Below are 24,393 nucleotides of genomic sequence, written 5' to 3'. Positions count from 1 at the left end.
ACTGTAAAGCGTTACATTACTGCTTTACAGATGAATGTAATGTGATTACAGTAACTCATTACAATGTAACGTGTTACATCCAACACTGGTCATATCAATGTAAATATGGTCAACAATCCATGTAGAAAATGTCTATTTTTATTCCATATTGGTGTATTTTTCCACTCTAAAATCTGTATCGGTTACAAAATCCTGAATCGGTTGGGCTGTATTCAGAATTAATAATGTCACAGACCAGTTTGTTTCAATGCTTGAGCTTTTTATTTTTGCATGAGACAAGAAAAAACAGTTCAATCTAGAGCTGCAACATTTAGTCCATTAATCAGTCAAGCCAACAATTTCAATAATGCTGATTTTTTTTTTTTTTTAAAGAAAAATGCTCAATTTCTTTGGTTCCAGCTTCTTAAATGTGAATATTTTGTTTTTTTTGTCCTCTATGATAGTAAAAAACAAAGGTTAGGTATCTTTGGGTTGTTTATTGTTAGTCAGGACCAAACAAATCATTTGAGGATGTATCTTTGCCCGCTAGAAACATTTTCCACCATTTTCTGGCATTCAATCGAGCAAATGACTAATTGATTAATTTATAAAACAATTGACAGATCAATGGATAATGAAAATAAACATTAGTTGCAGCTCTTGTTCAATTGAAAGAAAAAGGTGCTAAAAGCATTCTTTACAAAACACATTCAATCTGCTCTTATTAAAGGCACAAGGCCTGAGAGAAAATCCAACTGCTGTTTACATCACTTGTCACTTCGTTCCTTCAGTAGCGTTACAGCGATAGAAATAAAATAATTTTATGAAATGATATGAGATATAGAGCCTCTACGTCATATTAGACTGATCAGCACAAAGATAGTTGCTTTTGCCAGTGTTTGTGCTGTTGTGCAGCGTTATGTCAGGAATCATCAGCGTCTCCTGACACAGACGAATGGCTTTTTCTTCTGGCAGTTGTCGTCATCCCAGCACCTGTTACCTGTAAATACCCAAAAAGAAAAATGTGTCAGTAAACGCTATAGAAACCAAATCTTAAAAAACTGAATATTCATTGATCTTGGAGCAAAATTGAGATTTTTCATTTAATCTTATCATTAATATCACTCATACACTGTGTTCATTTACCTGAATAATTCATTTGTATGCAGTGCTGACCACGACACGCGCCATTGTTGGGCTCTCCACGACACCAGTACCGATACCTGAATGTGGTACCATCAGTCCACAGCCAAGTTCCCTCCTAGAGGACACAATTTAACATTAAGTTAATTTTTTAAAAAGGAAGAACTTTTAATTAAATAACTGCTGGCCCTTTTGCAATGACAAATAAAATACCTGGGCTGCATCATGGCCTCCGATCCATGCCACTGTATACCAGCTGCGACTGGTGCACGCGATCAACCTCTGAATTGCACGGTACTCACAATAGTTATGTATCGATGCAAGATTTCCACCCAGATAGTGGCAGTATTTCTACAGTGCAGATAAAAAAGGATGAGAGACTGAGAAAGGACTTTCTGTTAAACAAATACAGGAACACAATATTGACAGATATTTGACAAAATGTTCTAGTTGAATAGCAACCCCATTAGCCATAGCAACCTTCAATTCACTGGAATCCCCTCGGTAAGTTCACTTTAATTTCTCACAAATTGAAATAATTATAATGTGACTTTGTTTATTGATAGCAACTAACATTTCTACATTACTTGTTGCTTTTCTTTCATCACTCGGCCGTTAGCACAGTCAAAGGTACCTTTGAGCAAAGACTCCACACCTACTCTTAACATACATTATATTTCAAGTGTGAAAATAAAAATAAGGCATTACATTTTAAACAGCAGCCCAGCTATTGTGTTTGAAGCTGTTTACTGGCCATCAACAGCTTGAGATTCTTATGGTTAGTGTGTTATGTCTTAAAAGCATCATGTACAATAGTAAGCATATGGAATAAAAGTTATTACCTCAGCATCAGCCCAACGCCTACAGTATGGAACGTAGCGGAAACAGCGGCCACGGATCCTTGTCCAACCACAGGGACAACGACAAGTCCTCTTAACCAGGTCTGTCTGTTCTTCTGGACCCGCTAGAAAGTTTGACATAATAGTTATTGACTGGATTGTTGCTGTTGATAGACAATAAATACAATTATTTTTCTCTTTCTTTCATTGTATGTAACATTTTCTCTAAAGAACACTCACATTGAGCTGTAGCCAGAGCCATCATGGCACAAAGAAGTACGCACACAGTCAGCATCTTCATGGTGACGATGATGTTGACGATGATGATAACCTTCAGTAACAAGAAACAAACATGTTATTAATATTGTACGGAGCAGATGACTGGTAGTGACTGCCAGTTGAAAAAGTAAGAGTTCATAGCACACCTGCTGCCGAATTATCTGCTCTTCTCAGCCAGTAGCTTCAGCCTGTAGCTTCAGTCTACTCGTGTGAAGGTGTTGCACTAGACCAAGACCAGCTCTTATATATAAGTGCATATCTTGACATCTCTCACAAAAAGGGAACAAAAAAAAATCTGAAATATCATTATAATATAATGTGCTGCAAAAACTTGAAGATACAGTCAGTTAAGCTTATGTGGCAAAAGCAAGGGAAGGGGTTTCTTGCATGAGTCATCTATTCCAACTCTGCAATTTTGCTCTCTCCCAGACATCTAGCCGTCACAACTTGGCTCTAGTCAAAGTCATTTAGATCCTAATGCTTGTCCATTTTTACCTGTTTCCAACACATGAACTTCAAGAAACTGATTGCTCACATGCCCCCTAATACATCACACCCTTTAACAGATGCAATTTTGATGAGATAATCAACGTTATTCACTTCACCTGTCAGTGGTTATATTGTTTTGGCTGATCAGTGTATACTACTTGGGTGAGGTGTGAAGGGTGGGGACTGTCAGGTAATGGGAATGGTAGGAACACTGAGCTTACCGAAGGCAAGATGGGGGGTGACAGGATCTGAAATAACCAGGTTTCCCAGCAGAATATTGCTCAGAGCATCACACTGCTTCCTATAATGCATCATGGTGCCCTTACGCCCTCCACCTGTTCTAAAAGAAAACAAGATATATCCGACCAGGCCACCTTCTTCCATCTCTCGATGGTCCACTGTGATGCTCACATGCCCATTGTCGGCTTGGACCAGATGGGCTAGCCTTCACTTCCCAGGTGCATTAATGAGCCTTGGGTGCCCATGACCCTATTACAGGTTCATTGGTTGTCCTTCCTTGAACTGCTTTCGGTAGGTCATCACTGTGACTCAAATTAAATTCTAATACATATTTTGAAGCTATTCTTCCTCAGACAATGACAGTGAAAATTACACATTAAGAATTGTGCCACACAGATATGGTGCAATAATTTAGCAACTTCAGATGAGAAAGTGTTATTTGCAGATGTACTGGAGCAATGACACATCAAAGTTACTATTTAATTAAAAGTCATGAACTTATCCACAGGTCTGTATTTGTATTTAATTACAAATAACTTATACTTTTTTTTTTTTAGGTACCAGGTACCTATTCTGTTATTACAGAGTATGGACGGCCTAGTGAACAATAGTCTGGAAGTTTGGGAGAAATTTAGAGAGACTTTATATTGTTGTTATTATTTAACTACTGGATACTTATTCTATTATTACAGGGAACATTATGACCCTGAAACTGAGCAAAAATCTGGATGTTTCAGGGAAGATGGAGTGATGACTTCTGCAGCACTTAAGAAATCTGATTTGATCATTTTAGCATATTAACCAACCTTTAGGTGTACCCTGATGGGATGAAGGAACACACCCAATCTTTTTGCTGCTAACCTACCTTACAGCACACATAAGGTGACTCATAATTTATCAGCAGAGAACTGTCTGGTTTGTGGCAAATGTCAAAAGTAGCATTAGATAAACAAATGAAGGGTGCTGTTGGAGAGTTAGCTTGATAATCATTTGTTAGCTACCGGACATTCAGGTGATTTTATTCAAATGAAACACATCCTCATTGCAACTTTTATTAACGTGTGATAACTTTGCTGGTGATTAGCAACATATCAAGCATGTCCTTTGCTGCATTTAGGCTTTGTCTTTAAAATTAAATAAAAAGGAAAATCACCCATGCTTCTGACATAAAGCCTTATTGCTAGATGACTACTCTTGCTGCAAGCTTGTTCCAACAGATAATTGGAAATTAGCTGAAACATTTCGATTATTATTGGTTCAAATATTTGTTTGTTGACAAAGTAGAAATAGGACCCTGATCTTAGTTCTCTATATTTCCTGTATAGCATTATGTAGTCCGTTAATATTGTATTTATTCAAATCTAGAATGCCAGTGATGATGGCTTTTTGGCTGTGTGGTAAACAGTATGATTCTTAACGCTTCTCACCAACATCATAGCACTCAGAAATCCAGATAACTCAAACTTTACAGTCAAGAGACTGACACTGACAGTTGTTCTCTTTAGGGTCAACACGTGGCCAATATGCACCTACTTATTTCCCCTGGTCTCAACCTGAACCCTGTCTTCTTTAGAAATGAGAAGGAGGATGAAAAAGAAGAACAAAATGAGGAAGCAAGAAAAACAAAGAAATAAATGCCATTTGTTCCTCAAATGTTTGAAATAAGCAGCATGTTCAATAAAGGTTTTACATTAAGCACATAATAATTTGTTCTTATTTTTAGATTTCAGTTCACATACCCCGTTCTTACCTGTAACTAGCGAGGGGGGAGTTACCACTGCAACTTGCTCTGTAACTACAGAGAACAATTTGAGAACAAGAAATTACGTGAATTAACTCCACAGTTTGTGGTCAGAAGAGCTGTTAACCATATGTTGTGATTCATACATTGTGTTTTATCTTGCTATATTTGTTTTTATTTCCTGGGATGATGGGAGGCTTTGCACAGAGCTTAAAAAGTCAAGGTTGCACCTTGAGCAGCCTTAATGCCAGTTGAAGATAATATATGCCAGGGAGAAGACTTTCAATGTATTAACGATTTCAAAGTCATGTAGACATGTCTACATGTGTTTACAAAAACAAAAAGTGATTGACATCTAGGGTGGATGAATTCTGTCTGCTGATGACAGGATGAGCCACGAGGCCATACACAAGCATCCAGTAATGACGTTTGCTGGTGAGGTGAATGACAGCTGAAACAGTCTTTAAAGGCCAACAGTATCCATAACAAAACGCTGACCCCTGGGCCTTTGTACCAAAGTGAAAGCGCAGATGTTCCCCGTGGTTATTTACTCCAAATAATGAAAAGTAACAAGGTAGTTGGCCTCTTTGTCGGTAATAAGGTCATTTTGAAATAAAATCATGTCAGATTTGTTAAGTGTTCATTTTTACCCCCTTGATCCATTACTTAATATCTTGTTCCCCTGTACCAACATATATGTATTAGTACAAACTGCACTGATACACCATTAATACAAAAGATGCGATCTAACTATGGAGTAATTTAACTTTACGTTGCAGGTTGTAATCTAAAGGGCTACCAATTTTTTTTCCTTCTTTTTCTCAGTTTTAATGTGTTGAGTACATTTACATGTACACAAATGTACATAAATCTACATGCTACAGTATTATAAAATACAATAATTGATTGTTTTTACTACACTAAACGTTTTTGGTGTTTTTTTGTCTTCCTCAGGGGAAAAAAACATTCATGATGATTTAGCATTAAGTAAAACCTACTTCCTAGCATCTGGCACAGGGGAAATTAATCAGCAAAGATTAAATGATAAGTCTGGCACAGTAACTTTTTTTATGCAACCTTAAAAATTGGGTAATATCCAACAAGCCCTTGAGCCCTTCAATTGAGGCCTAAAGTTTAGTTACAGTATATGTGAGGAATAAAGTCCTTGTGGGTCTTTTTAGGGGTCTTCTTACAAACACTAATACCTGTTCAATGTTGTTTGATTGGCTACCCAGATTTACTACCCAGTTTGGCTCCTGTATAGCAGTGCAATATCAAAATATCTCAATAACTGTTAGATGGATTAATGGTCCCCAGAAAATGAACCATAATGACCATGGTGAATTGTTATTGGGGTAAAAAGAGAGAATATCCAAAGTCATTAGGATGTATCTTTGAATGTCTGTTAAAAAAAAAAAAGCAACAATCCATTTAATAGCTGTTGAGATACATGAACGCTCAGACCTGCAGGTCAGGGGATCACCAAAGCTGCTAGGATTGATCCACTGGGCACTATGAGTATCTATACCATATTTAATGGCAATCTATCCAATGGTAGAAGCAACATTTCAGTGAAAACCGAAAATATCAACCTCATTGTTGGCAATACAGGAAAAGTCAATGGACCACCTAGGCAAGGCAAGGTAGCTTTATTTATATAGCGCATTTCATACACAATGGCAACTCAATGTGCTTTACACAAAACAAACATTTCACAGTAAGAATTGGAAACATAAAACATGCAATTTGAGAGTAAAAATAAAACCCAATAATAGTAAAAACATGAAAACATTAAACCATTATTATAGTATTTGTGTCCTGAATTCGTGGAACGCCATCATTGCCATCTCTAGAGTCAGTGACTAAAAACCCTCTCCTAAATAGAAATTCAAAAATTGGGATACTTTTATGACAGTAGGGCAGGTTCATCCCAATTTAGGACTTCGGAGGAAATTATTTTAAGAAAAGTGCGTCTATTACAGATCTTATAGATTGGGTCCAATACTTTGATGAAGTACAAAACATCTGTAGTCATATAAGGACTTAACATTAATGACAGTAAGGTTCAAGATACTCTTTTGCTACTGTACATTTTTTACTTTTCATTTCTGTGTTGTATTGCTGTAGAATACATGTCTCTCTCTCTGTTTCCTGTTATTTGGATGTTTTGTCTCCTGCAGGGGTTGATCTGATGTAGTTAACTACAGCACCACCTGGTGGACAAATCACTGTAATTACTTACAGTAACATATTTAAAACTGTATCAAAACATAGATCTTTCATTTGGTAATGTGGCTGTAATACAACCAGGCTGTGGCATTTTCAGTGTTACACATTTTAAATAAACAAAGACATGCACATGTGTGAAAAATAAGACAAAATTCAACTACAGGTGAGTCAGTGCTTTAAACATCTCCACTTTGTTCATTTGGTGGTAATATTGAACCAAACCAAACACTTCTGGAGCCATGAAGGAGGACAATCTAAGAGAAGTTTGGGTGATCATCTTAAGTTGGTGAAGGACCAATTTACTTGAAAATTGTCTCACACTGTAACCAAATTAACAACAGTATTGTGTATATATATATATATATATATATATATATATATATATATATATATATATATATATTTACTTTACTTTAATAAAACTACATATCCTTCAAAAAGTTTCAACAAAGTAACTCACACAAATACCATAGACTGTATATAAGAAATGGACGTAACATCCGTGACGTCACCCATTGGTTTGTGGACTGCTGCTCGGAAGCCAATAGTATCGGATCTGAGCAGCGCCATCTTGAAAATTTCAGGTGCATGCCGGGAAAAATAAAAACACGGATTCTACTTATATGGGCATCAGGAGGAGCAAGAGGCGCCCTCCTGAACCTGTGAACCAATCAACCTGTCAATCACGACGTAGCCACGCCCTAATGCATACCCTGCTTTATCATCAAATATAAAATCAGGGAGGCCAAAATTTCACAAATGAACATCATACTGCATTGAAGAAGGCTTTAAACTAGCGATTGAGACCATAAACACATTTTGAAAACGTTTACTGAGGTTAGAAATCAAGTGAGAAGTTGGTGAATTCTCCATTGACTTGTATAGAGATGGGAGTCCTTTTGACACCAAAACGGTCGCCCCCTGGTGGCCTTTTGATAGAATTTGATAGATTTTTATTTTTATGCTACACCCTACTCATGGATAAGAACCCTTTTCAGGAAGATAGCGCAGAGCCAAAAGAATCTATTAAACAGCAATAATGAGGAAATCAGCCAGCAGAAGGAATTCAGGCCAGATGAGAAACAGCAGAAACAACAGATCTGTCCCGCAATGGACATTTGACTTGTGGCAGCTGGAAAAGCACAGGTGTATTTTATAACATTAATCATGGACAACAGAACAAGCAGAACAAGCACAATACATTTTACCTATATAATCTGTACAGCATGTCAAGTTGGAACGTTCTGACCTGATTAATACTGAAATTCTCAAGAAAATACTAATAGGTATGAAGTCCTGCACGTGTTCCCTTGAGGCAAATCTGACCTCATTTTTTTAAAAACTATTTTTAAATCTGTATCTGACAACTTCCTTGCCATAGTAAATCACTCCCTACAGCTTAATGTCTTTCCTATTGATTTTAAAACTGCTATTGTCAAATCTCTTTTAAAGAAGGGGAATCTGGATATTTCAACACCCAAGTAATTAAAGAACGATTTTAAGAGAAAAGTTTTAAGAGAAACTACTTTTTAAACTCAAATACTAAATTAGGAATGTTCCAGTCAGATTTTGAACATCACAGAACAAACGCAGCTCTGCTAAAAGTACTGAACAAACTCGACTTGACAGCAAATCCAAATTTCTGGTGCTACTTGACACGAGTGCTGCCTTTTGAACTGTGGACCTCCATATGACTTTAGATAGATTAAGGGAGCATGTTGGCTTCTGTAGTCATTGTCTCTTTTATCCAGTTTTTATTCAAATGTGTCATTGGTTTTATTATTACAATTTCATTCCACTTTACGTGTGTTAGTCTCAAATAATTTCACTGTATGTATTTTTACCACCTTATCTTGTCAATCTGTAAATGATTTGGAATTGCACCCATATGGAAGCTGCAATACAAATAAATAAGCTTAATTGAAGTTTAATTGATGTAAAAACCTTCAGTGTAGAACTTAATGTACTTTACCTACCTCCCAAAAAAAAAAGAGAAAAAAAAAAGAATGTGACAAACAAAACAGAGACGGGAAGGAACAGGTTCAGTCTTGGCAGCAGCCCCTGTGTTTGAAATGTAAATGTCCATATTGTCATCGTTCAGCTGCGGTGGTGCAAGAGTGTTTACCGGGAAACAATAGAAGTGACAGTGTGGAATGTACTGGAAGAAAGGTGCTGCTTGTACTACTGATCAATGGATACTGGTTGAAAATAAGCCTACAATGAAGGCCATTCACCTGAAGTAACATCTTCTGTGGGAATCAATGCAAACAAGCAGATAAAAACACCAGTGGTAGAGAGTCAATAAGCACATATACTCAGGTACTGTATGGAAGTACAGTTTTGAGGTACTTGTGTTTGAGTATTTTCTTTTTATGCTACTTTCTTCTTCTACTCCACTACATTTAAAAGGGGAATATTATACAATTTACTTCAATAGATTTATTTGGCAGCCACAGGATCGTTAAGATTTTACATAAACGTTTGTTTTATGAGTATAAATTAACCTATCCCACAGTATGTAGGGTTATGGTTAGGGTTAGGGTTAGGCTTGGTTTAGGGTTAGGTTAAGTAATTAAAATTATATGTGTACTCGTTAATGCATCACTAATAACAATCCAGTTGTGTACTTCTATAATAAACTGCTGTATGCTTATATAATATGATATTCTGTTGTCTTAAATATCATAGTTACAGGTTGATCATTCGCTCTGTAAATAAATCAAGAATAAAAAGAGCTGAATTACTATGATATACAAGTTTAAGATATGTGACATTTTGGGGGGGAAACGTGGATGTTCTGACTCTGACTTGGTTTGGCCCGGGTTGGTCTGCTTTATCCGCACTGTGTTTCCACTACAGCCTCACAGCAGGGGATAGCTGTGCCATTTCTAATTGTAGTTTGTAAAAGTGATTTTGATTTTGACCTTTGGGGTCAAGTCTGACAAATCTCAGATATTGTCTAATAGTTTACAGTCACAGATTATGATATTTGTATTTCTACGTCTCTCTCACTGTGTTAATCTCACATATTTCAGGGATTGTTCTGAGTTTGATAACAGAGACTCTATCTAGACTGAGCTAAACTCTTGAACTAGGAGATCATCTATGATCATACGTGTTTGTAAGGAGATAATGTTGTTTGTGTAATCTCCTTTTCGGGACCCAACTCTTTTAAACGTTTCTTCTGTAAAGATAAAAAGGTTTAGTTGTGTCCCAACTGTGCAGAGAGCTGGGCGACAGCCCCCGTGGAACAAGTCTTCTTTACCATTACAATACAATATATTCTGATTACAGTTCTTACAATGTAAATCTGATCATCTGATTATTTTTGCTTTCATCTCTCAATGCTTAGAGAAATCACCTTGGCTTGAGCAATGTCTCTCTCATGAAAACACTGTATAATTGTTGCTGATTGTAATGACAACACTTAATCCTCTCTTTGTGTGTCTGTGCACACACTGGTACCTTGCCGGTGCGGCTTGACTGGTCGTGACCGTTCATGGCATGGCTTGGTGCGACCAGCCTCAACAAGGATGGAAAAACTATTCGACAACAAGTGAATGTTGATGATATGAATGTTATACACGTTGTTATATGTCACACACCAGCAGGCCAAATATACCAAATGGACATGGGAATGGACATCCACTACACTATAGCTACTTTTATTGCAGGGTCTATTAATTTAAATGACCAACAGATTGTAGTTAATAAGAGGTTGAATCACCAGCATGATTAAAGAAGATGTTTTGCAACAAAGCCATGCATCCTGTTTGGGTACATGGTGTCTAAGAGTGCTCTTATCTTGCTCTTGAGGTAGCACATCATAAGCTCAAAGGAATGGCAAACATGACAAATGTGTGACGAGACGGGTCCAAATGTGCACAAACAGGGAAAACCAACACACACACTATAAACAAGCACACAAAAACATACACAGGCAATCAGCAGAGATGTGTCAGCTGAAGGCACATGCAGGCGGCAGAAAGCACATTTCAAACAATTTTTTTGATCGTAATTTTCCTAGCACAGATGGAAGACACGATTAGAGAAATTAGTTTGATCTTTTATTCCGTTTCTAGCATGTAGCGCACGCCTCCAGACTGTGGTACAGTTGTTGTTATTAAAGTTAATCATATTGCCAGATGTGGTATGATAATAATTATAAAGACATAAATTATGATTTTTGAGGGTCAAAACAAAATAAAATAAAAAAAACCAAGTGGCTTGATGGTATGCTGCATCTTCATTGGATTTATGTGGTGGTTTATAGTTTAAGCGGGTGCAGTGTAGATATTCAATATGGCTGCTGGTCTTTGCTTGAGTGAATGTAGTGATCTAAAGGCAGCTTAAAGACACTTACGTCAAGGTTAGAGAATAGAGTCCATTGTCTGAGGGTTCAGCAGATCTGAAATGAGGTCAAAACATCATATAATATCTGTACTAAGTCTCCATAGGGAAAGCTCACCCAACTTTTGGCTCAATAACTTTGTTTTGATAGTAATTAGCAAGGCTGCTCATAGGTTGCTTTTGTGAAAATTTCTTCTGTGAAAATGATTTGTGTCATTTACAAACCATTGTCGCTCATTGTTAGAACTTCATAAAGAGACTGCATTGATTTGAAAATGTATATAAAGCTGCTTTGGAGTTGTTAGTTGTTAGAAGACAGTTTTGATGGGGCTCAAATATCTGTTCCCTCCACTTTAGTCTTTGTGCTAAGACTAAGCTAAACATGTCCTGGATCTATCTGTGCTGAAAATACAGGGAAGACTTGCTTTTTGCACCTTATGCAGCACTCATGTCAAATGGGAGTTGCTGTAACCACTTTCAGAGTTGTAAATAACATTTACGTCAACATCCAAGGCATAACAGGGAACAGATCTTTCTGTAGTGTTGGATATATCTAACTTGGTGCTACGTAATACAGAAGTGCATGAAAAAGCAAACGAACATGGATCCCAAAGTCACCATAAGTTCATCATACAAGATATCTGAAACAAAATATAATGGATATAGTGTGATATTGTACATGAGAAATATTTTAACCATCACACAACCAACTCTGCAATCATACAGCTATCCTCTTGAGTTGTTCAGTGATGTAAATGCTTGCAAGTTGAACATTATAATCTTTCCCATCTCTACCATGAGTCCCATACCAATTTAACACAAAATATTGGAGCTTTCTCCACCTGCATTTTGCTGAAGTTAAAAATATTGAATACACTGATATATAGTATATTTTATTCCTAATATAATCAAGCCCCAAGACTAATTTTCTAACTGTCCTGGTGTAATTCTTTTATATGTTGAAGATTAAGTATGTCTGTTCCCATTCGTCCAACAAACTGACAGTGAATGGAAATATATATTTAAAAAAAGACATACAAATAAGGGAAAAATGCTGTTGGCATTGTTTTTTTTTGGAAAATTGGGTCAAAGGGTAAAACAGCAACTGTTTGACCTACTCTGTGTATCATTCCTTAACCAGTCCTGTCACATTTACCTGTCAGGCTGACAGGTGAGTGGGCGTGGTGTCCCTCTCCAAGGGAAAGGAAAATCACAGCCCTCCCTCTCTCTCACACCCACACACACTTGTTTTTATATCTTTGTGAGAACACTCGTTGACATAATGCATCCCCTAGCCCCTTACCCTAACCTTAACTATCATAACTAAATGCCTAAACCCAACCTTTACCCTAACCTGAACCTATACTCAATTCTAACCATAACATTATAGTCAAGTCTTAATCCTCAAATTGCCCTCTGGAGTTGTGAAGACCAGCCAAAATGTCCTCACAATGCAGAAATGTCCTCACAAAGCTGGTTTTCAACTGGAATCGCACACACTTACACACACACGTGCCCATGCACACGCACACATACACGCATACAAACACACCCTTATATTTCACAGCATGAGAAGCAGACGCACTTTATAATTGAGAGGGATCAAGATACAACATCAAGAAACAACACAGACAAAGAAAAGAAACATCTCTGGATTAAAACCAGACCCTGAAACAACTGAACACCTGCACCAAGGTACCAGCTTTTACTTTCTTATTTCATGTTTAATGCTTATTTCAACAGGAAATCATGCATTTACAACTGCAGAAACCATTTAAAGTTGCAACAGCATGTGCATGTCACTTAATGAGTACTGAAATGGTAAAACATTTTCTTAAATGTTAAGGCTCTTTAGTGTACTCTTAACTCGACGTCATGCCTTGTTCCTAGCAGTATTTTTTAGCAAGTTTGCAGAAATGTTTCACCTACTGAAGCTTTTCTGCAGTAAAACTATTAATATGTTTATACTAATATTGTTACGTTATGATTCTGGACGCTTGCTTATTTTTGTTGCTGTCATTCAATGCCTGACTGCAAACCAATTTCCTTCAGTTTGATGAAGCCCAAAGCTGCATGTTGCAGGATCATTAGAGTCAATGAAGGAAGGATATCAAATTATCTGACATATGTGTGATGTGTACACATGTCAGAGGACTTTGTTGTATTCCATCAATATTAAGATGTAGTTGTAATACTATTTAATCTATTACATTTTTATAAATATTGCAATTTCTGACATTTAAAGGACATTATAAACCAAATGTTACAAGAAATGAATAGTTTATGCTTCACAAATACTTCTTACAACAGCAAATAAATATGAATAATGTGGCCCCAATTACATATTCTCAGCTTCATTTTAATTAACGTATCTGGCATGTTGCAAAATGTTGATACCAAAAGTATGTATTTATTTATTTTGCAACAATGACCACTCCTGTTACACAATATCCGATCTTCACAAAAAGAAAAAGAAAAAAGTATGGTTATCTTTACGGTCTTGGTTTAATCCTGGAAAAAGTCTCTTTATCACGATCTTTCCCCAACCTTACCCAAAGTGTTTTTGTAGCCCGAAACTGTGCTTTAAACACCAAACCATCCAACTTGACCACTTCCCTTATCACGAAAAAACATGAAAACCAAAAGATAGCACCTCCTTCCCTGGAAAAAACAAAAAACAAAGCTGTGAAAATCCAGACAACTATTATGTCCCCAATAAAAAACATAGCATATAAAAGTAGGTTGATTATAGAGTAATTTCTATGTTAGATAGGTATTGTCATTCAGATATCGGGCTTACTCTTGAAGTTCACTGTATCTTATCAATGATTATTTTCAACTTGGCCTTTACCATGTGGAATTTTGTTTGTTTGAGATTCATTTTGTTTCCTCCCACATCAAGAAAATCTATGTTGCTTTCTTTCTAGAGCGTGAATGTTTCTACATGTTTGTGTTTGTAAGCTCTGTGACTAGCTGGCATCATATGTGCACTGTGATTTTTAATTGACTACATATTGCTCCAATCTAGTCAATTAAAAATCAAAAGTTACCTGCATATACAACCAAGACTAATACAATTTGTGTCTAGAGCATAAAAGGTCTGCTGTGTTTTTGTATGTGCAGTACATGATAATGCAGGACAGAATCTTGTCCTGCTTCATTCCTTAAGTGTTCTGACCATCCTAATCTGATTTGTGGTGTCAGGAGAGCTATGTGGGTTATATAATATGTCAATTTATCTCATGTAACCCCGGCTTTCCCTGCACAGAGCTCTTTTACACCGCCTTCGCTCACATTTTTCCAATACTTTTTACGTTCCACCAAACAGCCACCAAAACAAACAAACAAAAAGAAAAAGTTTTAACATTACTACTTTGTTTGCATTGCCATGTTCCAAAAAATGTTTGACCGAACAAGTAAACACATTACAATGTTCCTCTATATTTAGCAAATGTGATGGGATTATTAAAATAAAAAAGTGTTTATCCTCTCAAGAGCACGTGTCTGTTGACCAAGTTTATTGGCAATCTATCCATCAGATTTTGTTATGTTGATATTTTTGCCCAAATGTGTTGCTATAATAAAGGTCAGGGGGGCTCACCAAAGTAACTGGGATGCATTCATTTGGGAATAATGATCATGATTGATTTCAAGATATAAAGTCATGGTTGACAGTATTGTTCAAAGACACAATTTAACATGTCAGCAATCATTTAAAACATTAGGAATAACTTTAGGAGGCCATGCAAACAAGATTTCATAGCAATTTGACCTGCAGTTGTTAAGATCTTGTTCTTTTGACCAAGGTGTTGGATGAATGGAGAGTCTAGCAGAACTATGATAAAACATTTTTCCTGGCAGAGAAGTAACCACAGCTGCCACTAGAATTTAATAACTCAATCAAGCCTCCTAAAAACTAAGATACTAATTTGTTTTCACCATTTAATTACCATTGAAGGGAAATGGAATTGCGGCCTGGACTATGTTTTGTGGTAACTTGTTTTTAGGTCAAGGTAAAATGGTTGATGAATAACTTTCATTTAATTACCATGTAGTACCATCATCAGGTCTTAATTTCTCCACTATGATAGCTTGCCAACAACCTAACCTGAGCTGGTTAACATTATACTTTTAGAATCGTGTGTACAGATTGTTGTTTGAAAGAGATTTCGGTCACTCTCACCCTCTTTTCTTTCCACAGTATGTCCTTACATGGTAGTTTTCTGTCTGACGAGCAGTTCCAGTGCTCGATCTGCCTGGATGTATTCAATAATCCTTCATCCACCCCATGTGGTCACAGCTTTTGCATGGCCTGCATCTGCAGATACTGGGATGGATCTAAGGTGTGTGCGTCTATCTTTGTTGATTCTTTCTTTGCTCCTACACACATTGGTGTCTTTGTTTCTTCTACAGTAACACAACTTATTTCTTTTCTCTTATCTATTTAATTTCTCCCCACCTTCACCCATCCTTCCTCTCACAGGTTTGCCAGTGTCCTCTGTGTAAGAAGACCTTCCAAAAGCGGCCAGACCTCCAGATCAACAGGACGCTGCGTGAGATCACTGAGCAGTTCAGATCGATGACAGGAGGAGGAGGAGGGAGGGAGAAGAGAGGAGGGAAAGGAGGAGGAAGAGACGAAGGCATACGAGAGGATTTATTTTATGAATTGCGGAAGAAGCTGCCACAACCTTTACCAAAGACATCCATGGCGCTGACTTATGAGGCTCAAACCAAAGGCAAGAGATATGAATTATGGTTTCAGGGTAGACCAACATTTATGTATGGGGTCAGTATCTGCCTTTTCTGAATTTTAGATGGTTAGTTATTAATGGTTTACCAAATATATCATTACAATTAAGACTTTTAGAAAGACACTGATGGTCTATGAGGCTGTACTTTGGCTTTGAGCTACATGCTAATGGGTTTAGGTTGTTTTTAGTTCTGCAGCTGTTTGGAAGGTTTTTGAGGGATGAAGAGCACAATTCAGTGTTTTGATTTTTCTGTTTTCTCCCCCTTGAAGGTGAACCTACCCCGGCATTGTTGTCACCTCCCAGCAACACCTTACTGGGTTCTTCGTTACCAGATCATAGTCCAATCTCTGCCTTGAACCACACCTGCAGACCTCTTCCACCTCCTCCACCTTACTCCCGATCCAGCAGCCGGAGAAGATTTACTGTGAGTGGGGCTGCGAGCAGCAACGACCTCCCCGTCTGTGACATCCACCACAGGGGAATAATGGTAATTTTACCCATATCATAAACTAATATCTGTCATTGATTTTTAGCCTTTCAGAGTTCAGTATGTTAGGAGGAACATAACCTGTGACATAATGGTAAATTAAAATAGTGGTCATCGCAAGAAATGACGACCATGAATAAACCGTAGATCTTTTGAATTATTATTACAACTCATTGAGGAATAAGTGACAATTATGTGTGATTTTGTGTTGCTGTTGAATTGAGGTTTATTTGTTTATATTTTTTATATTTACTCCCTCATTGTTTTCAGATTTACTGTAGGACAGACAGAGTGTGTATCTGTCCTGAATGTGAGACTGAGGACCACCCCGATCATGACACAGTGACTATTGAAGACGAATGGTTGCAAACCAAGGTAGGGGAATAAAACAGAGGAACAGAATGATGTTCAGAGTGAATCATTCAGACAATGGCTTTTAAGAGGAAAAACAATGAGTCAGCAGGTTATTGTTGACATTTCATAGCAAGTTCCTCATTTTTGTAAACGTTAGCCAAACAAACTTAATTTAAGAAGGTCACAACACAGTAAGTTACTTTCACTCAGTGGCGATTTTAGATCTTTTTTAAGGTGTGCTCAAGCACCCCTAAATTTGATTTAATTACCCCTAAAAATAAGTAAATTATTTTATACAACTTCAATTATTTTTTGAGCCTGTCTGTTAGAGATGGGACAAACACTTATGATACCGGTTCAAATGGTTTTATTTTAACAGGTCTAATGTGCTTTGGATAGTTCTGTCATTAATATTGTGTTTCCCTCAGGGTTCATTAACTATGAGTCCTCTCTGTAGAAATCAGATTTTTTTCTGAACCATTATTATTATACATTATAGTAAACAACTCTACTATGTATTGATGTAATTTACGTTATCCAGTGAAATGAATTATTTAGCAAGGGGTTTGAACACTTGCAGGTCATTGTATGTCAAATTCTCAGTAGGAGCTGAGCCCCTCTAAAGGTCTGATCCTAGAATCGCCCCTGCTTTCACTCAAACAAGAATTAACGTTGCATTGGATGGAAAGCTACAGAAATGCTTTGTGTATTTGTATAGGTCCAGCTTAGTACATCGGAGCAGGAGATCCAGGAGATGATCAGACAAAGAATCAGAAAGATCGAAGAGATCAGAATGTCAGTGAATGAACTGGAAGTAAGTCAAACACATACATACATACCACAGTGAAAAACAAACCTGTAAATCCTCCTGCCATCCATTTATCAACTCATGAGAAACAGACACTCTCTGTGACTCTTTTTTTCATGTTTTCTTTATTTATTTATTTTTAAATTATCTCCATGTTTCAGGGTTTTATCCAGTTTTTGAAGTATTTACCCAGGTTTTACTGGGTAAATACCAAAGCCTTTACTTTAAGGGTGTGTAAGCCCAATCCAAATGTTTGTTATTTTGCTACGTTTAACAGTTTTTCTTGAATTTTCTGTTCTGTTTTTCCCCCCCTGATGTTCAGAGACCAAATATTGGACCAAATAGCCAGGGTTCATCATGTGAGATTGTACCCAAATCCTATTATCAATTTCTAATTTCATTCACAACTTTTTAGGGTTTTATCTGAAAAGGTTATATCCAACTTTTTGAGTTTAACTCAAATTCTTGATCTTGTCTCTAATAAAACATTTTTTTTTTTAATTCAAGGTTTTAATTCCCTTATTTGCAGTACTGATTATATCATTCTTGGGGTTTAACAAAATCCTGGGAGTTTCGCCCAAATCTTTTCGGGACCAAATTTATGAGGCTACACCCACATTTCTCATTGCATTGCAATTTTCTTTAAAATTTGACAATTTGTACTGCATATTTTCATCTGTTTTTAGGGGTAACACCATCTTCAAGTTAAAAGTGTAGACTGTCTTCCATCCAAATCATAAGAGTCATGAACAATACATGCACATCTATTCCTAGTTGGCGGTAGAGCGGGAGACAGCGGGCAGTGTGTGTATGTTCTCGGCTCTGGTGTCTGCCATCGAGCGCTCCCAGGCTGAGCAGATGGAGGTGTTGGAGATGAGTCGAAGGTCAGCCGAGCACCAGGCTGACGTCATGATACGGCAGCTGGAGCTGGAGGTCGAAGAACTGCGGAGGAGAGAAAGTGCCCTTGCACAGCTTGCCAAATCAGAGGATCTCATACATTGTGTTAAGGTTGGTGAGGATCTAATGAGGTTAAATTTGATGATACATGACACAAGGTGTTAATATACTTACATACAGCAAACATTGTAGGTTCTACTGGCTTATTTTACATGTTTTTTATCTATTTTATCTACTTTCTAGACCTTCCCCATCCTTTCCAGTCCTCCGCCTGCCAAAGACTGGTCTGCAGTGTCAGTGAACTCTGACCTGGGAACAGGGACCATCTACAGGTCACTGGCAGCTCTGGTGGAAAGGTTCCAACAAGATCTGAAGAGTGTCATAGAAACAGGTAATTCAATGCCAAACACACACATAAATTAATGACAATGAAGACATTTGACTGGAAAGATCATTAGCTCACTCTGTTTTTACCCTAAAACACTGAGTCTGTAGAAACATTAGTAACAGGTGGTCACTGTTGATTAATAGCCAACATCTCTTGTCAAAAGAACAGTTTCATATCCCAAATGAATATTTTCCCCAATTTTATGGCTAGTGATTTACGATATTTTTCTTATTGTCAACAAATGTGGAGAATGAATGATCCTACTTACAAATATTGTGTGTATGTTCAAAAACTGATGTATCGTATTCTTCTGTGCTGTACACCTCTGTTGTCCAAAAACTATTAAACAACATGTCACACCATTGCACTGGGTGACATGTTTCTTCACCACAAAATGTTGCATTAGTTAAGGCATATCCAAACTATTCCATAAAGGGGCGTGTGTAAATGACTCAAGCCTGGTGTGCTCCTGCTTGGTTGGATTGAAAACCTGCAGCCACATAGTTTGGACACCTCTGTATTAGTTTGTTTAGAAATTACTCCAAAGACTAATAACAGCAATCACATTTTCAGTTTCTGGAGAGTCGAGTGCCACTGTTCATGTACTGGCAGTTTATGTTTACAGACCTTCACTACCTTGTTGTGCTATATTTCACAACCTGTTTGGCTTTGTACTACATTGTGCAATTTTCAAATAACATCTACCTCACCCACAACAACTCTCCAGAAACTGAAAACATAATCCCTGTTATTATTTTTGGAGCCATTTCTTTACAAACCAATGTGACCAAACTATTTGTGTTGAAGGAAAATGTGACACAATGCAACAGTGTGGCTCACTGATGGGTTTTTGACATGTTTTTGGACAACAACCGGTGTCTACGGCACAGAGGTATGAGGTTTATTGGGTTTTGGATGCATACACAATACTTGTAAATAGATTCATTCAATTTTGGTTTGGTTCTGCACATGAGATTTGTTGACAATAAGAAAAAACTATTAAAAAATCGCAAGCCTTATTTTTTAAATGATTATGAGTCTTCCTCCACAGCTTGCTTTATGAAAAACCCACCCTTCTTCAAGACAAAAAAACACAGTTTATGGCACTTTTCCATTATACAGTTCTAGCACACCCATTAGATTCTTCTGAGGTGTCCTTGAGCAAAACAACACAACCAATCTGTCAGAAAGCATGACTGCCCTCTGGTGGTAGAGCTAAGAACGAGCTGCCTATATTGATACATTGAATTACAAACTGCAATTAATTTATATTACCCCTGACTTCTTCAAAGCACACACAAAAAGGCACCAATCACATGGAACAACATTTTGACATTTTTTACAATTCATCACTTTTCTCCAAAACAGTTAAATAGTTTGTGTATTAAACTTCAATATGAATATGTGTTTAGTTCCTGATGCATGACTTCTTGTTCCTCTAGGTTTTCCTGCTGTCTCAGTGGAACCCATTCCGGTCCGAACACAGCCCAGTGAGTGTCAACTCACAATCCACCTTAAATAGGCTAATTATAAAAGTCTATACATAAACCAGTGAATTGAGATGCAGACACAAACCAGTGACACTAACCACCCCACATTTAACAGTTAAATGACTGGTTAATAACATAAATGTATACATTGCATTAATGACTTTTAACATTGTCCTATTTTCGTGAAACGTTCCTGTTTTTCTTCAGGGATAAAGAGGATACAAGAGTATGCAGGTGTGTTTTGACTCCAATTATAATATTATGGACACAAAGTCAGATTGCAGAGATTATTAAATATCAAATAATTGAACGTTTTTCCTTTTTTATCTTCCTTTAACACAGTGGATGTAACTCTGGACTCCAATACTGCCCATCCCAGACTGATTCTGTCAGAGGACATGAAGAGTGTGAGACACATCACAAATTATTACAGCATGTAGTAAATGATCATTGAGAGTTCTTTTAGAAAAAAGAGTGTTAATCATTCAGGGTCCAAGCAGTTGAGGAATTCAACATGATATTTCTTTAAAATCTTTAAAGTGTGTCTGGAAATCCTGATCAAATTCTTGGTCTGTTTTTGTTTTTTTCAAAGGCAAATTTATCCATATTACTGCCTTTTTTCATGTGTGCATAAATCACATAGGTGGATTATGTGACAGAGTTGTCTTGTCCTTCTGAAGTATCCATTATTTCTCTGACTTGCCTTTTTAGTCACTAATTGTGTCATGTCCATATTAGGTTTGGCACTGACAAACTGTCTTTCTACAGGTGAGGTGTGCAGATCGACACCAGCTGCTTCCAGACAACGCAGAGAGGTTTGACAGAGTTGTCTGTGTCCTGGGGAGGGAGGCAATTTCCTCTGGGAGACACTACTGGGAGGTACAAGGCCTCCCCATTTTGTACAAGACAATGATCACGAGCTGACAAAGCATGACCGAATAATATATAAAATACTGCCTTTCAAATGTTATTGCGTTTGATCTCCTAAAATGTTTTGTAATACCTGTGATCAGGTGCAGGTGGGTGGGAAAACAGACTGGGATCTGGGGGTAGCCAAGCAATCAATCAACAGGAAGGGGAAGTTTGAAATTACCCCAAGCAACGGATACTGGTTCCTCAGCCTGAGAGACAAGTGAGTTTTGCCATCCGTTATCAGTCAAACCCAAAATGTGACATGATTAATTGATTAAAGTGCTTCTGACACCAAATGTGATTTTTACCTACATTCATCTACACATATTGATCATCATGTATTGTAATAAAATCAGTGGGAAAAGTTGGAAGATCATGATTTTATTCCCAAATGCTTAACCTGTGAATTTATTTGTAATTCACAGGTATAAATAATAATGGATTATTATTATTATCCTTATTAATATTTCTTTTGCAGTTGTCCTTTTAAAATCCTTTAAAATATGTTGCTTTTTCTTCAATTCTGGAGTTAAGTAGGGTGTATAGTGCATAATATAATAATGAAATACCAAAAAAAGAGATACTGTTAAACACACATACTGTTAAAAAGCCACCTGGTGACAATTATTTTCTATCTTTTCCTCCTCAGGAACAAGTACGCCTTCCGAACTGAACCCTCCACAGACGTCCATCTGAACCTCCGACCCAATAAGATTGGGATATTTGTTGACTTTGAGAAAGGACAGGTGCAGTATGAAAAAATACAGTTCAAATATGGCAGCTCATCGCAGTAGCATTGCATGCTATATTTTCCTCTCTCTTTTTCTCAGGTGTCTTTCTACAACGTTGATGTTAAAGTGCACATCTACACCTTCAATGACACGTTCAATGAATGCATCTACCCGTTCTTCAGCCCCTGTACGAATAAATCTGGAAAGAACGATGGACCGCTGATTATCACACCAGTAAACATGACAGCGTGATCAGACACCTGAAAGTTATTTATATAGTTTTTATGATGTCTTTCCTTTTCTTCTCTTGATAGATTCTCTGTATAAAAGTTCCTGGTCATTTAAAAAAAAAGTAAATATGTATTCATTTGGCAGATGTTGGTGTCTTACTGTGAACCGTTTATTATTACAGATGACTACTTTTATTAAAACAATAACATTTTATGATAAGACATTTGTATTTGAATATTATTCATGTAATGATAATTATTATTATTATTTGTATTATCTTTCTTTCGTTCATTACATGTACATTTTAGAAAAAGATACCAAACTACTAGAAAAAAAAATATTGTGGTATAATTTTACAAAATGATTCTCATTGTTACTACTTTTGTTATTTTAGTAATTTTATAATTTATGTGAAATGAAATTATAAATTATGATTTATTACAAATAAAATATATTTTTAGACTTAATTAAAAAAGAAAATTCTGTTTTTGAGTTACATATATTTTTTAGTTTTAGTTAAGTTTTTATGGAAAAGAGGGTTTCTTTTCTAGTGTTTAAAAACTGTTCTCCTGCTGTAGTTTAATAGTTTGAACAGCAGGGGGCAGCTTTGTTACATGGAAAGACAAGTTTCTTCATGTCTTCGCTCTTCCTGTAGACAATTGACCCTCTGTCCTAAACACACACCAACTAAAACACAATTGCATGTGTTTTGCATGAACAGCAAGTAACAAACTTTTAAATAAATCTAAAAAGGAGGGAAGTTAGAAGCTCAAAACGGTCATGCATACAGTTATTTTTAATGTTTTGCTAAATGCGAGTTCATTATTTCGTTATCGTAAGAAAACGAACTGTGTTATTTTAATATAATCAACCCTTTACCACAAGAAAACATGTTGCTTCTTCTTATTATGTTTATCCAAAATCAGGGGTGCAATGCCAGCATGTAGCCTATAGATGGCGTCTCTTGACACTGCCGCAACTGATTCAAGCTGAAATTGTCAGCTCAAGAAGTATCCTTTATTGATCAACGCATCGGATCGGATTGTACTTCATTCAACCCCATCAAGTAGAGCTCCAGCAGTAAGCTGCATTGATTACTTTTGGCCCATCACTGTTTTAACTCGATGGTGTAATGGTTAGTAAAGTTGACACCTGTGTGGTTTCGTCCACTTCAGTATAATATTAAGGATCTTTGTGGAATAGGTTTGTTCTTGATCAGAATAACCGATCCGACCACATAGAAATGATGTTTTCAATGTACAGGGCTTTTTACTTTTATTTGTTTCTTCTTATTATTATTGTTGTTGTTGTTGTTGGCCATTCTTTTTTAACTGAGAGCTTACTTTATTCTGTGTAAACATACATGGGTTATCTTTGGATTCCACTAAATCCTACACATTTCAACTTTAAATGTTGGAGTTTATTAATATAACAATAAATGACATACTGGGACTGTTTCTTAATTAGACCGGTGAATCCCCAGAGTCCTAAAAGCCAATAAAACCAAAACGTTTTTACACCTCCGATTGTGTAAAGATGAAACCATCTCTTGACTGTAGCTTTATATTTCCAAGAATGCCAAACTACTACTTAAAGAGATTGAAAAATTGCTGTTGGGTGTTTTTGCTGTTTTGTTCAAGTTCTGGTGAGCCAGCTGCTGCATTTTAAAAACACAAGACCAAGACTCTCACTCGTCTTCAATGGACAACTTCATTGATAATGATTCAAACAAAATCAATTGTACACAATTATCAAATAAAATGAATGAAATAAAATTACATGAATGAGTCAAATGACAAAAACACCATATAATAATAATTAAAAACAAAAACAACAATCAACCAAACACCTCTGAGGAGGACTGTAGAAATAACAGCAAACAATTACATTATTGCCATACCCCATACTTCAATAAATAGAGAACACACACAGGTTATTATTTCACTGTCTGGATGACACTGCAAAAGACTCCATGTTCACCTGAACACACAATAGAGCAAACCGGCTTACAATAAACCGGTCTGTCAGGCCACTTTCAGATATCTCAATCAGCAG

At 36.8% G+C, this 24,393-nt stretch overlaps 2 protein-coding genes across 3 annotated transcripts; one reads left to right on the top strand and one right to left on the bottom strand.

Moving 5' to 3' along the window:
* Positions 1–238: 238 nt before the first annotated feature.
* LOC134005938 (ladderlectin-like) lies at positions 239–2,450 on the bottom strand. Of its 2 annotated transcripts, none has more exons than XM_062444982.1 (6): positions 2,387–2,450; positions 2,202–2,292; positions 1,965–2,086; positions 1,336–1,473; positions 1,126–1,240; positions 239–979 (listed from the first exon to the last, which is right to left on the bottom strand). In XM_062444982.1, the coding sequence occupies exons 2-6, from the start codon at positions 2,260–2,262 to the stop codon at positions 912–914; spliced, it is 504 nt and encodes a 167-aa protein (XP_062300966.1). In that variant the 5' UTR covers positions 2,263–2,292; positions 2,387–2,450; the 3' UTR covers positions 239–911. The 2 variants fall into 2 exon arrangements, with proteins under 2 accessions (XP_062300966.1, XP_062300967.1); XM_062444983.1 differs by having other exon boundaries at positions 2,202–2,294; positions 2,404–2,419.
* Positions 2,451–15,491: 13,041 nt separating this feature from the next.
* LOC134006322 (E3 ubiquitin-protein ligase TRIM39) lies at positions 15,492–22,359 on the top strand. Its single transcript, XM_062445407.1, has 14 exons — positions 15,492–15,632; positions 15,773–16,052; positions 16,310–16,527; positions 16,798–16,902; positions 17,600–17,695; positions 18,464–18,697; positions 18,830–18,977; positions 20,417–20,464; positions 20,672–20,698; positions 20,807–20,871; positions 21,233–21,343; positions 21,478–21,596; positions 22,026–22,122; positions 22,207–22,359. Exons 1-14 carry the CDS (start codon positions 15,492–15,494, stop codon positions 22,357–22,359), a joined length of 1,842 nt encoding a protein of 613 aa, XP_062301391.1.
* Positions 22,360–24,393: the final 2,034 nt, after the last annotated feature.

Source organism: Scomber scombrus, chromosome 23, assembly GCF_963691925.1.
Source record: "Scomber scombrus chromosome 23, fScoSco1.1, whole genome shotgun sequence".
Classification (NCBI taxonomy): domain Eukaryota; kingdom Metazoa; phylum Chordata; class Actinopteri; order Scombriformes; family Scombridae; genus Scomber; species Scomber scombrus.
Note: the sequence above shows the minus strand (reverse complement) of the source record. Positions and strands in the feature narration are given on the sequence as shown.

Excerpts from the sequence above, each read along its gene's own strand:
- LOC134006322 (XM_062445407.1), top strand. The coding sequence starts at position 15,492 with ATGTCCTTACATGGTAGTTTTCTGTCTGACGAGCAGTTCCAGTGCTCG. Across the intron at positions 20,699-20,806 it reads GAGGATACAAGAGTATGCAG|TGGATGTAACTCTGGACTCC; the intron begins GTGTGTTTTGAC and ends CCTTTAACACAG. Across the intron at positions 21,344-21,477 it reads CTGGGAGACACTACTGGGAG|GTGCAGGTGGGTGGGAAAAC; the intron begins GTACAAGGCCTC and ends ACCTGTGATCAG.
- LOC134005938 (XM_062444982.1), bottom strand. The coding sequence starts at position 2,262 with ATGAAGATGCTGACTGTGTGCGTACTTCTTTGTGCCATGATGGCTCTG. Across the intron at positions 1,474-1,964 it reads GGCGTTGGGCTGATGCTGAG|AAATACTGCCACTATCTGGG; the intron begins GTAATAACTTTT and ends TCTGCACTGTAG. Across the intron at positions 1,241-1,335 it reads GAGGCCATGATGCAGCCCAG|GAGGGAACTTGGCTGTGGAC; the intron begins GTATTTTATTTG and ends TGTGTCCTCTAG.